At 57.8% G+C, this 12,740-nt stretch overlaps 1 protein-coding gene across 11 annotated transcripts in view; it reads right to left on the bottom strand.

The window, feature by feature from the left end:
- The window catches only part of MYO9B (myosin IXB), an 89,494-nt gene that overhangs the window by 12,639 nt on the left and 64,115 nt on the right, over window positions 1-12,740 (bottom strand). For 8 of the 11 annotated variants that reach the window (XM_082453339.1, XM_082453344.1, XM_082453343.1 and 5 more), the window contains 11 exons: window positions 11,470-11,583; window positions 9,961-10,000; window positions 8,764-8,886; window positions 7,799-7,879; window positions 5,891-6,001; window positions 4,020-4,142; window positions 2,881-3,030; window positions 2,631-2,797; window positions 1,089-1,970; window positions 296-368; window positions 26-147 (listed from right to left, as the gene is read on the bottom strand). In XM_082453339.1, the coding sequence (XP_082309465.1) occupies window positions 26-147; window positions 296-368; window positions 1,089-1,970; window positions 2,631-2,797; window positions 2,881-3,030; window positions 4,020-4,142; window positions 5,891-6,001; window positions 7,799-7,879; window positions 8,764-8,886; window positions 9,961-10,000; window positions 11,470-11,583 (1,986 nt within the window). The remainder of the gene's footprint in view (window positions 1-25; window positions 148-295; window positions 369-1,088; window positions 1,971-2,630; window positions 2,798-2,880; window positions 3,031-4,019; window positions 4,143-5,890; window positions 6,002-7,798; window positions 7,880-8,763; window positions 8,887-9,960; window positions 10,001-11,469; window positions 11,584-12,740) is intronic. The other 3 variants (XM_082453347.1, XM_082453348.1, XM_082453349.1) reach the window with 1 other exon arrangement.

Below are 12,740 nucleotides of genomic sequence, written 5' to 3'. Positions count from 1 at the left end.
CCCACCCCCAAAACCCCACACTTACTTAGAATCGACGGAGCCTGGGGACAGCCCAGCATCTGTCCCCAAGGATGTGTCACCCGACTTCTTCTTCTGGATGGCCAGCTTCTTCGTGCTGGGCTCCCCGTCCATGGTTTCTGCAGAAGGCTGTAGGGGAGGGGGGCTGGGTAAGCAAAGGCAGGCGGCCTCTCCGGAGGGAAGTTGGGGGTGCCGGTGCTGCCATGCATTCTATCCACCATTCCCTTCTGGTGGCGCTTGGACCCTCAGGGGTGAGAGCTGCTGCCTAAAGCTTTACCTGAGTCTTGGTCTGGGACGGGGACGAGAGGAGCTTGGAGACGTCGCTCGTGGATAAGGAAATGCGCCTCTCCCTGTGAGATCACAGAAATGTGGCTTTTACTGACAAGGGTGAGTAGGAGACATCTGGGGTTGTCATGACTGAGAGGGAGAGGGTAGTGCTACTGGCATCTGGTGGGCGAAAACCAGGGATGCTGTTCTGCCCTCCACGGTGCCCAGGACGGCCCCCACCACAGAGATCGAGACGGCCCCAGGGGTCCACTGTGCCAAGGCCGAGAAAGCCTGTCCTAGCAAAAGGCCTGCATCTTCCTGCATCTCTGTATTCCTTTGGACAGGCAGCCCTCTGGGACAAGGGGCTGGTGATTTGGAGTCACCGATATTTAGCCAACTGGGGTCCAAGTGTGTCGAGAGCTGCTCTTTCAGTCTCTGGGTGCGTGTAATCACTCCCACTGTTGATGAGGGAACTGAGGTCCAGGCAGGCTGGGGAGGGGGGTGGACCTCAACCCAAGGGGCCACCTTCCACAAGGCTGGAGGCTTTCTGTGTGAACTGGGCCCCTTTGGACAGGGGCTTCAGGGTCCCCGGAAGGTGCCTCGTCTTCCCCGAGCCTTTCCCCGCCCCCTGGGCCCTTCTTCCTTGGGGCTCCCACCCACCTGGTGTCAGCTCTCAGGCACAGAGCCTCACACGTTTCTGGGACGCATGGTGCTGCCCTGGTCCTGCTCCAGGCTTTGGCTATGTATCCCCCGACCCTGCCCGCCCACCCCGGCCCTTGGAGAAAGGAGGGTACAGGGCTTACTCTGTGGGCGTGAGGGCAACCCCCTCGGCCCGGTGCCGCTCGCTGAGGTCCAGGGACTGGCTCAGCATGGTGCTGGGGCCAGCTGTCATCAGCTTCTTGCCCCGCCACAGCTCCACGGCGCTGGCCAGCCGCTCGGCGTCCGGGTCCCTGTACCGCTGAATCTGGGTGGAGCCTCCTGGGCTCTCGGGCCTGTCCTGGGCCCTCGGGCTAACCCCAGGCTTGCCCTTGTCCTTGGGAGTCTCCGGGGTGGCACCGGGGGCCGGCACGCCGACGCTGCTGTCCAGGGCCAGGCTGGTGGGTCGTTCCACGTGGCCGGGCCTGGGGCTCCCGCCCTGGGCTTCAGCGGAGACCGGGCTGCACAGCACGGGCTGCGGGAGCTCCTCGGGCTGCTTTTCAGGAGGAGCCATCCCTGTGTCCGTCCTTGCGTCCCGAGGGCTTTCATCTTCTCTGTCCTCCTTTCTGTCTTCTGGGAGGTTCTCTTCTGGCTCTGGGACGGCCCTTCTGTAAGGTTCTCTGAGGGCGTGCTCTTCTTTACAGGACTGGATGTGCTTGTTCTGGAGTTTCACGTGCTCCAGCCCCCTTTGCCGGCGCGACTCGCGCTTCTCCCGGCTGCTGGGCACTTTCTCGTGACTTTCGGCTGCGTTTTTCTGGGCTGGGGGCGCCTTCTCCGGTTGGGAGCTCTCCACGGGGGACCCGTCACTGGGCCACACCTCGGGCTCCAGCTCCAAATGCTCGCCGTCCTTGCATGGTTCTGGGCCCTGCGTGGGTTCCTGCCCAGCTGCCCAGCCCGGCCCGGCCTCTGCGGTTTCCTCTCGGGCGGCTCGCTGGGCTTCCCTCTCCTTCTCCGCCGCCTTGTGCTTCTCTGCCACCATCTGGCTGAAGCTGGTGGGGGGAAAGTGAAGGGGGTGGTTTCAGGAACAAATCCACCCAGGGCGTTGGGGACCCCTTTTCTACCTGCAGGTGCACGGGTGGGGGGCCAGGTGGCATGTGGCGAGACCCTGGCCCTCAGAGATGCTTCTGGAAAGGCAGAGCCTCCTCAGCCAGGGAAGGGGGAGACACGGAGTGGCCTCTTGTTTTCATGGCCACGTCTGCCTGGCTGGTTCAGGGGGACTTTTATTAGGTCTGTTGTGGGAGGGATCTGAATTCCTCTGGGGTCCCTGGCCTGGTCGATTCCCAGGCTTCGTGTGTGAGCGGGGGTGAGGGGATCCCCCGATGGCTGGTCCTGGTGGCCCGAACCCTCCAGCTCTGAATCCAGGTGCTCTGCCAACCTGCCTGGGGTGGGCAGGTGCAGTGGTGGTGCGGGGGTCCCTGGCAGAGACTGAGTACCGCCAATGGTGACCTGGGGTTTTGCCAGTAGGTGCCACCTACCAGCCCTGGAGCGTCTCTCTAGGGTCCTGTGTGCCCAGACGGCTAGATGCCTGCCAGCCCCTCCTCAGCCTCCCTGTGTTCAGACAGCTCCACTGGCCAGACGGTGTCTCAGGCAACCCTCGGGTGAGTGGCATGTTCTGGGGGGGGCGGGGGGCTTGGTCCCATTCCGCTCACCTCCTGCGCTGCAGGTGCCCCCGGCAGAGGCTCTGCAGGCGGATGATGCTCTGTCTCTGCAGTTGGTAGGCTGCCCGCTGCCGGCAGCCCCTCCACGCGGCCTGGAGGGACACTGCTGCCTGCGTCCTCTCCAGTGCCCGGCGGACGCGGTAGGACCGCCAGCAGGCCTGAGAGTGGAGGGGGCGTTCAGGGGCTGGGAGGGCGAGACCCCGGCCACCCCGGCCCCCGGCCCCACGGGCCCCCTCAGGACCTGGATGGTGACGGCCGCCCGCCTCATCTGTAGGAAGTGCCTGCGCTCCAGCACCATCCGGAACCAGCTCTGCAGGAGCAGGATCTTGCGCACGACCTCCCGGTGCAGTGTCTCCTGCAGGGCCTGCCGCTCCGTCTCCTTCAGGAAAACCTAGCAGGGAGTGGGCACAGGAGGGGTCAACATGGCCTCCAGAACCCCTGTACCCGGCAGGTCTGCTCGGCCCACCCCGGGAGTGCGTGAGACCAAGCTGGTGTGCTGACTGACCTGACCAAGGGGAGTTTTTTTTTTTTTTTTTAAATTGAGATAGAATTCCCGGAACATAAAATTAACCATTTAAAGTGAACAATTCAGTGGCATTTAGTACATTCACAATATTGTGCAGCCATCACCTCTATCTAGCTCTGAAACATTTCCATCACCCCAAAGGGAAACTCCGTGCCCATTAGCAGTCATTTCCTAATCCCCCTCCCCTAGCCCCTGGCAACCACTAATCTGCTTTCTGTCTCTATGGATTTACATGTTCTGGACATTTCATATTAATGAGATCACACAATCTGCGGCCTTTTGTGTCTGACTTCTTTCACTCAGCATGATGTTTTCAAGGTTCATCCACGTAAGCGTGTATCAGGGCTGAATAATACTCCACTAAGGGAATGGCCCACGTTTTGTTTCTCTATCATCTGTTGATGGATACATGAATTATTTCTACCTTTTGGCAAGTGACTAGTGCCGCTATGAACATACATGTACAAGGATTTGTTTGCACATCTATTTTCAGTTCTTTTGGGTTGATACCTAGGAGCGGAATTGCCGGGCCACATGGTAACTCTATAGGATTAACTCGTTGGGGCGCTGTGAGGGGACTTGTCACATCTGGTAGAGCCCTGTTGGGGAGCTGCCAGACATTACAAAGTTCCTGAACATCCTGTTCTATGGTGTGATGGTCTGATGCCTGAGCCCCACACCTTAGGTCTGCCCCTCTGGCTTCCAGGAAGAAATAACGTGCTGGGCCCCAAGAAACGCACTTCCTCAGCAGAGCCCCTTATTTTTCAGTGAGTGGCTTGGGCCGTGGGAGGACTCTGTGTGTGGCAGAAGGTGGGGGACAGTTTGCAGCCACCCTGAGGGGTGCAAACACTGACCTTGGTCTTGCCGATCTGGTAGCTCCTCTTGTCTATGTCCATCTTCTCCAGCAGGGCAGAGATAACCTCCCTGCAGGGCTGGGCATTCTTGGGCAACAGTACCTGGAACTGCTCCGTGAAATCCTGGGTGGTTTTGGCCGAGAAAGGAGAATCTGCGTGAGTGTTTCTGCCACCCGACAAGAAGACGGGGCTCCAGCAATTCCCTGGTCAAGCCGAGTTTCCGAAGGCAAAACTTGGTTTGATGTCAACAGTACTGACAAAGCTAAAATCTTGGACTTTCTGAAACAGTCTAAAGCTTAAGGAAGACTGTCGCAGACATAGAGCACCGATCTTTCAGTCAGTCGGCCAGTGACCATTGAGGACCTGCTGGGTGCTGGCGTTGCTGGGGGGCAGCCAGGATATGGAGCTGCTCTTGGGGGGCCCACAGTCTGGCTCATTATAAGGCTGAATCGTAGCTGGAGGCATGTCCCCCCACTGCCCCAGTTTTTCTGGCCACATTGCACAGCATGCAGGATCTTAGTTCCCCAACCAGGGATAGAACCCTTGCCCTCTGCAGTGGAAGCACGGCATCCTAACCACTGCACCACCAGGGAAGTCCCAAGATATGCCCTTTTTAAGTAAACAATTACGCCCAATTTTTAAGAGCCAAGCCATTAATGAGACACACAGCATTTTCTCCCTTTTCGGTAATTTGCCTTTCCTATTTATGCAGGATCAGAAAGACGATATTCCCACTCTGTGGATGAAAAAGGGAGGCATGCCACAATGAAGCCATGTCCCTGAGGCCATACGGGTAAAACCTGAACGGGGACCAGGTGCTGCCACCTCTGGTTTCAGGCCCAGTGCTCACTCGAGCGCCACATAGCTGCTGCCAGCTCCCAGCATGAGCCAGGGGTTCTCAACCTGGGCCATGTTGACCCCTGGGGACATTCAGTGATACATGGAGACATCTTGGGTTGTTAGAATTCAGGGGAATAGTGTTCCTGGCATCTTGCGGGTGGAGGCCAGGGATGCTGCTCAACACCCAATGGTGCACAGGGCGGCCCTCACCACAGAGAATCACCCAGCCCCAAGTGTCCATGGTGACGTGGTTGAGAAACTGCTGTAATTTGGTCTTCACCAATTTGAGGTTACTGGTGATCTTCTGTGTTTCTAGAAAGCCCAGGGAGTCATCTCTGAAGTCATCACCTCCTTGGGCCTCAGTTTCCATATTGGGAAAATAGGAACCAGGGCCCCCTTGCTGCTGGTTGACAGAATAAAAGAGCTGGGTATAAAAGTGTGTATTACAGGGCTTCCCTGGTGGCGCAGTGGTTGAGAATCTGCCTGCCAATGCAGGGGACACGGGTTCGAGCCCTGGTCTGGGAGGATCCCATATGCTGCGGAGCAACTAGGCCCGTGAGCCACAATTACTGAGCCTGCGCGTCTGGAGCCTGTGCTCCGCGACAAGAGAGGCCGCAATAGTGAGAGGCCCGTGCACCGCGATGAAGAGTGGCCCCCGCTTGCCACAACTAGAGAAAGCCCTCACACAGAAACGAAGACCCAACACAGCCCTAAATAAACAAACAAACAAACAAATAAATAAATAAGAAAGAAAGAAAGAAAGTGTGTATTACAGAAGATGCTCAATAAAGGGCTGAGCTGCACAGGGATCTGCCTGTGCAGTTCCCTCTTCCCCACTTGGTTTAACACACCTCTTGTGAGGAACTATGTCCCCCACCATGAGAAAGAATGATCTGGTACAAATGCCAACAGTGCCAGCGTGGAGAAACCTTAACGGAAAGTAACCTGCCAGGCCCATGCTCCATAGAAGCGCTCTTTCTGGAGGTGGCTAGTGTCCCAGGCAGCCACGCATGTGCACGAGAGCATCCTACCTGGAACGTGTACTTGGCGCTGTAGCCTGACCTCCGGATCCGCACGGTCTCCAGCATGCCTGTGTAGCGCAGCTGCTGCAGCACCAGCTCATCATCGAAACACAGCTCTTTCTGAAACAGGATCGAGCAATCAGGGCAGATGCCTGCAGGTGGCTGGGGACGGGATCCCTGGGAGGAGGTGTCTATTCCCACGTGACTGCCGTTCCTCGGGACTCCAGATACGGATGCAGTCAGGGCACACCCGTGGGCTGGGGCTGATCCGGGAATGTCCCCAACCTGGCAGCCGTGGGCACCTGGAGGATCTGTTTTTTTTTTTTTTCCTTGCTCCAGACATTTTTTTTGGAATAAAGACATGGGGCCACTCAGCAGTGATGCCTAAGGCATTCATCTCTTCTAGAAAACTTGGCCATCTGATCTGCTCTATTCCCTGCTGTCCGGGAGACAGATGCCACTTCTCACTGCCTCACTCAAGATAATTTGCTGCAAAGAGTTATTTCCTAAAGGCCCCTTCCCAAACCTGTTAAACTCATACCCTGTGCCACGTATCAGGGTGAGTAGTGGGGATTTGGCAGATAGAACACACTGCTGGGCCCCCTGTGGGAGGTGTCACAGGAGAGGGGACCCTGGGCTGAGTCCTGAGGGCCGAGTAGAGGACAGGCAGGGAGCATCTGGGTGAAGGCCTGAAGGAGGAAGGGGAAGCCTAGGGGTGGACATGGATGCAGGGAGACGCTTGCTGCTGGAGGGGTGGGGGTGAGGGGGAGGAGGGGCTGAAATGAGGCTGGATCAGTGAGCTTCCAGCCCAGAGCTCAGGGGCCTGGACTCCATGTTGGTGGGGGTTATTTTAAGTGGATGGAGGGGAGGGAATGGCATGAGGGGAGGGATGTCATGATTGGGTTGTGGGGGGGGCTTCTGGTATGTGGTGGGCTCTTGGAGACTAGGGATTCTACTCAATACACTAAAAAGCATAGCATAGCGCCCCCTACAGCGAAGAATGATCTGCATGCATGGCCCTTGTCCAAAGCAGGTGCTGATGGGAGTGTTTCCCGAGTTGCCCAAAGCTGAGGCAAAATCCAAATGGGTGGAGAAGACAGGCCTGATTCTGCTGCTGGTGGCAGGTAGGGAAGGGGTACAGAAATCTGTGAGACGCCACTGGGGGACCAGGAATGGGAAGGGAGGGGAGACAGGGTGAGTCCAGGTCCTCGCCTGGGGACGGAAAGCCGTGGCACCTGGCAGGGCCAAGCTGGGCTCTGGACGTTAGCAGAGCATCCCAGGAGCAGGGGAGAGGCAGGGAAACAGGAGGAGTGGAGACAGAGAGCGTGGGTGAACAGAGTGGCCAGGAGGCACTTGCTCGGAGATCGGTTTGTGCCTGGGAGGGAGCCCAGGTCCCAAATGGCCTCCAGCAAAGTCCCTGAGGGGATGGAGTGGCCAGTGGACCCCTGGGGAGAAGGAAGCCTGGCTGCAAGGGCTGAGCCCGCCACCGTGGGCCCCCACTGGTGCTCTGTCTTTCCAGAAAGTTCAGGATGAGCGGCAGGCTCTGTGCTCCTGTTGCCTGACTTCAGCCTCTCCCTTCCAGCACATTCTCTGCACAGATTGCCTTTGGGATATATCTGAAGAGCACCCCCGACCTGTCCCTCTTCAAACAAACTTTCTCTGGGGCCCCGCCATGTTCCAGACGACGTCTCTATTCTTGGCTCGTCACCAGGTTGCCCTTGCTGCCTCCTGCTGACCCCCCTCTACCCCCAGCCGGCTACAGCACACGTTTACAGTTCCAGAAACCTGTGTGGACACTTGATTCCTTGAGGACGCTCCTGACCAGCCCTCCCCCTCCCCCCCAACAGGAACACCCCCTGCCGAGCCACCAGACCTCGGCTTGGCTTTCACCTCCCCCGAGATGTGGGAGCCCCTCACCTTCTCGGCGTTGGAGCGGATGCAGCGGATGAAGAAGGGCTCTGCCTTCCCCAGCGCCTCCAGGAGCTTATTAAGGGACGTCTGGGGAGAGAGGGGGAAGGTGCTGAGCTGGGACCCCCAGGGGCACACTCCTCGGTGGAAGGGGAGCCAGGTCACCTGCCTGTATCGGCGGGGGGGGCATCTGTGCTGATGTGGGACATGGGAGGTTGCAGCGGGACGTTCTGACCAGAGGCTGTTCTACCCCGGGGAGCCCCCAAGGGAGCTGAGGGGTCCCCATGGCTGAGAGCCACCGTCTTCCCAGGGCCATCCAGCTCCTGTTTCTGCCTCAGGTGAAAAGTGGGGGGAAGGTGGTGGAACCAGATAGACTCTTTGTAGGGATTTAAAATACGGGTCAGCCTCAGAAGGGACCATGGATGCAGTGGTTTTAGTCTCTGGCCTGCTGTTTCCAAAAAGGATTTGTGGAAGTTCCTACATGAGGTAATTACAAAAAAAAAAAAAAAAAAAAAAAGGGCCAGCAGCCATTGGACCCCACTGAAAAAAAGAAAGAAAGTGTCCCTGAGCTTCCTGGCAACCAGGTAAAAAAAGGGAAACATGACCTAAGGACACAGTTCGGTGGTCACATCAACTCATGTGCTGATTCATGACTCTTTTAACTTGGTGGTTCTCAACCAGGGGTGATTCTGTTACCCCAGGGGAATTTGGCAAGATCCGGAGACTTTTTGGTTGTCATGACTGGACGACGCTACTGGCATCTGGTGGGTGGAGGCTAGAGACGCTGCTCAGCACCCCACAACTCACAGGACGGCCCCCACCACGGAGAATGACCCAACCCCAAATGTCGAGCTGTGACGAGGTCAGGAGCCCCCGGGATAACAGTAGGCTGCCTGTGTTGGGTTTGTTTTGACCCAGCCACGTGAGTGTCAGGCTGAGTTCAGCAGCGCCTCCTGCCCCCTTGGGCCACCTACCTGGAACTGGGCGCTGATGCTGGGCGGCTTCTTCTTCTTGTGCAGGTGCAGCAGGGACTTGGTGGTGCGGTCGTGCAGGGTCATACTGATGATGAGCTTCAGGGATTTGGAGTCCAGCAGGTTCTAGGATAGAAACACAGGGTCCGGCCTGCCCTCCCAAAGCCCCAGCGGGCACTGGGAGAGGCCTCTCGGACGTCCCCGGAGCCACAACAATGCCCCTCCCGGGTGGCAGCTCTGAGGCTCAGTCTTGGGGCTGTGCTGTCAGAGACAGGGTGGGGGCAGGTGGGCCTGGTGGGGGTGACAGGGGGACTGAGCCTGGGCTGTGTCCTGTGGATGGCGCTGCCTCCGGGCGGGCTGATTACAGCCTCTTGTGGCCCGAGTGCCCAGAAGCCAAGAGCTACGGAGTGCTGGCTTCCTTCCTCGCAGCTCAAGGAATGCCAAGCACCCCGTGTTTCCACGTGCGCTCATCCGGCCAGCCCTCCCTCATGGGCCAACCCTTACTGTCGCTGACGAGGGGGACTAGCGCTGTCCCACCTGTTGGCCAGACTGAGGGGTTGCTTTTACTCTCCGTCTGCACGCTGTACGTAGAGACTAGACAGAGCGTCTGGGTGCACTTGACCCAAGGCCGGCTGCTGGGGTCTTGGCTGCCAGTGGTGCACAGCTGCCCCCTTCCTGACAGGACCACCCTGGCTGAAGGGCCTCCTCTCCCTGGATGCCCACGAGGCGCTGCAGCCATCCCGCCCTCTGGAGGTGGCTCGCAGCTAAAGACCCCTGATGTGGGGATATGACAGAAGGGTCCCATCGCCTCTTGGCGAGCTAAGCTCTGTGGTAAACACTCCTGGGCCCCCCGGGGGATCAGGCTGAGCCCACCTCCTGGCTCAGTCCGGACCCTGCCCAGACTGCTTCCCCCCTCCCTCCCCCACCTCGGGTTTCTCTTGGGAGCTCCCCCTTATACACCACTTGTGCAAAGATCCCCATCACAGGCCCTGCCTCTAGGAAACCCAAACAAAGACACCTCTGTATCATTTCAACAGGAGACACTGTTTTCTAGAGGGGAAGGGGGAGATGATAGGAAAGGGAAGGAATCAAAGAAGCTTGAGATGTTAAAAGCCACCTCCCGCCCCCCGCCCCAGTTTTCCAGAAAAACTTGAGTCAGGCGCTCGCAAGGCGGTGTCAGACGGTGTCGCACGTGTTTACCTTTGGAATGATCTGCTTTTGTTTGATACCTTTACTTTTCCTGTCAAAATATTAAAAATGGTTTTGTGAACAGAAGGAACACGATGTCTGGATCTGGGTTAGTTCAGCAAGCCACACCTTGCGGGTTAGATGGAGTCAGAACAAAGAGAGGAAGAGTCCGGAGGCACAAGTGCAACGAGGCCGCCGCCTCGCCGGGGACCTGGTGGGCTGCCCTGCACACGTGTGGGGGGCTGTGGCTCCTGTGACTGTGCACACCGGCCTCACTGGGCCAGCGGCTGCCCTTAGGGTGGCAGGAGCACTTGGTCTGGGGGCCACTTGGACATCTGGGAGAAGGGGCGGCTGGTCATCTACAGGGCAGAGCACAGGGCTGGCTATGGGGGAGCTGGGATCTCACAGAACGATGGTGGGATGCCCCAAATGGGGCTTCGGGGGATCCCGCGAGGCTCTGACGCCTACCAGGTGTCCCAGCTCTATTTGCTACACGTTGGCAAACATCAAGCCGGTCCACAGAGACCCTTCCGGACCCCCGCCCCAGCAGCAGGGCAGGGGTCTGTCTCGCAAAGAACTGAGATGGGGCCTGGGTAGCGGAGCCTTTGCACTCGAACTGGCAGGTTAAAAATGAAAGCTGATCTTTTGGCCAAGGGACGGGGGATGAACCCCACACTCTTAGACATTTATGGAATCTTGCAGAGGAGAGGAAGAGTTTTTAAAAAATTGCAGCTTGGCCTGTTTTTAAGACCCGCTGAGGAAATGGTTCCCCACAGATTTGCAAGATGCTCGGCTGTGAGGTTCTGTGTGTGTCAGGTTTCATGTTAATCCCGGTGGGGTGGAATAAGGCATAATAAAAATGACTTTGCAAACAGGCTCCACGGCAGGCACAAGCTTTGCTCTCTGCTGGCCTGAGCCCCGAGCGGTTGCTTGTGCCCATCGGTTGAGGCTGCTGCCCACCTGGTATGTGGGTATGAAAATCATCACCCCTGCTTTGCAGACAGAGGCCAAATGCTCAGAGCACTCAGGTCATGCAGTGAGTTAGTGGGAGGTCCAAACCTAGTCTGTGTGGCTTCTGGCCCTTTTTATCACATCACGCCCACAAAACAGGGTCACGGGATGCGCGGAGGCCCGCAAAATCGCACACCCTGCTTCTGACGGCTTCTTTATAAGCTCACAGTGGCAAAGGCGGGGGTGGGGCGAGGGGAAGCAAGCCTTGCTCTGCACATTTGGGGGCAGAAAATCAGATGCTTCGTGGGGGAGCATTCCTGTGAAGCTGTGCTGGGCACTGGGGAGCTGGCAAGGATTTGGGTCACAGCGCAGACACCGGGGAGGGAGTATTACGAGGATCACTTAGCGACGGCCGGTGTGAGAACAGAACCACAAGGCAGCGCAGCGTTTAGAGCGGCTGATTCAGTGTTACAGGAAGCCCACGTGGGCTGGGCCGGGGGTCCGGAGCGGGGAGGCGGTCGTTGCACTTGTGGGGGAGCGGGGGGTGCCCACAGCCTCGGGGGGACTCACAGGATGAAGGTGCGGGGTTTCTGGAGCCGACTGAGGGACTGGAGAAGCCTACGGGGGTCGTCACCCTGCCAGGGCAATCCTTTGATGGTCTTGATGATTTGGTCATGCAAATCGCTGGGTGGGGGGGAGGGGTGCAGTGATAGAGAGAAGACCAAGTTAGAGCAGCGGGCCCGCCACCTCGGGGTCCCTGGCACGGTCGGGACCGTCCCCAGGCCACTGGAGCCAAAACATGCAGCTGGGGGAAGCCTGAACACTGCTGCCACTCCCTCCTGCACCAAGAAGAGGGGTTCAGCCCTCCCAGGAGGCAGGGGGCTGGGGCCACTTCCAGCTGAACAGAGTTTGCAACATGGCATCTCGGATCGCTGGAAAAGGCCTCATGTTTAAGAGCCTCTTGGAGTCTGTAAAAAGTATCAAGGGGCTACTGAAAACAGAAGACCGGGGAGGTCTCTGTGGGAAGCAGCAGATTAGTTTCTGTTGATGGTTCTGTGGGCTGCCTCCTTGTGGGCTTCAAGAAATGCCTTGGGAAGAACAAACTGGAATTCACACGCGGATTATCAACCGGGGGCCATGCCGCCCCCTGCCCCCACGCTTGGCTGTCCTGACTGGGGGAGGGGGCGCTACTGGCATCTGGAGGGTGGAGGCCAGGGATGCCTCTCAATTCCTTGCAGTGCACAGGACGGCCCTACCACAGGGTAACCCGGCAGAGTGCCAAGGGTGAGAAACCCTAGCTGAAGATCCTTACCCCCCAAAATTCAACCTTATTAGCTTTCTTTTGTTCAGTCGCCGTGGGTTCAGGGCTGAGCATACGTTTTAGGTGTGAGAATGAGAATGGCTTAGAGACAAAAATTGAATGCTCTGAAAATGGACATTCGCCAAAAATGTCTAGATGACAAATGTTTTGGATAGAACGTCTAGAAATGAGGTAGGCAGTGATGGCTGCAGGATGAGCTGGGACTTTCTCTCTTTTGTAAAAATTCCTCGTTCCAATTATTTTAAATACATGTTTAAGCTCTGAGCAGTTGGCCTGGGAAGAGCCCGATCGGCAGCCCCTTGTCTGTGTTCCATGCACCATGCCCAGGGCCGGACTGGCCACACTTACCTCTGCTCCCTCACCCTCCAGGGAGGCACAGAGCAAAGACAACAGAGGGGTCACGTTTCACCTCCACACCCTGAGCGGTCAGTGCAGCGGCCAGAGCTCCTGATGACAACGAGGCCCTCGGCTTCAGCCCACACCTCCCCGACATGGCCAAAGCTGGCGAGAGTGCCCCTCG

This window comes from Balaenoptera physalus (genome assembly GCF_965194825.1).
Source record: "Balaenoptera physalus genome assembly, chromosome: 3".
NCBI classification, from domain to species: Eukaryota; Metazoa; Chordata; class Mammalia; order Artiodactyla; family Balaenopteridae; genus Balaenoptera; species Balaenoptera physalus.
Note: the sequence above shows the minus strand (reverse complement) of the source record. Positions and strands in the feature narration are given on the sequence as shown.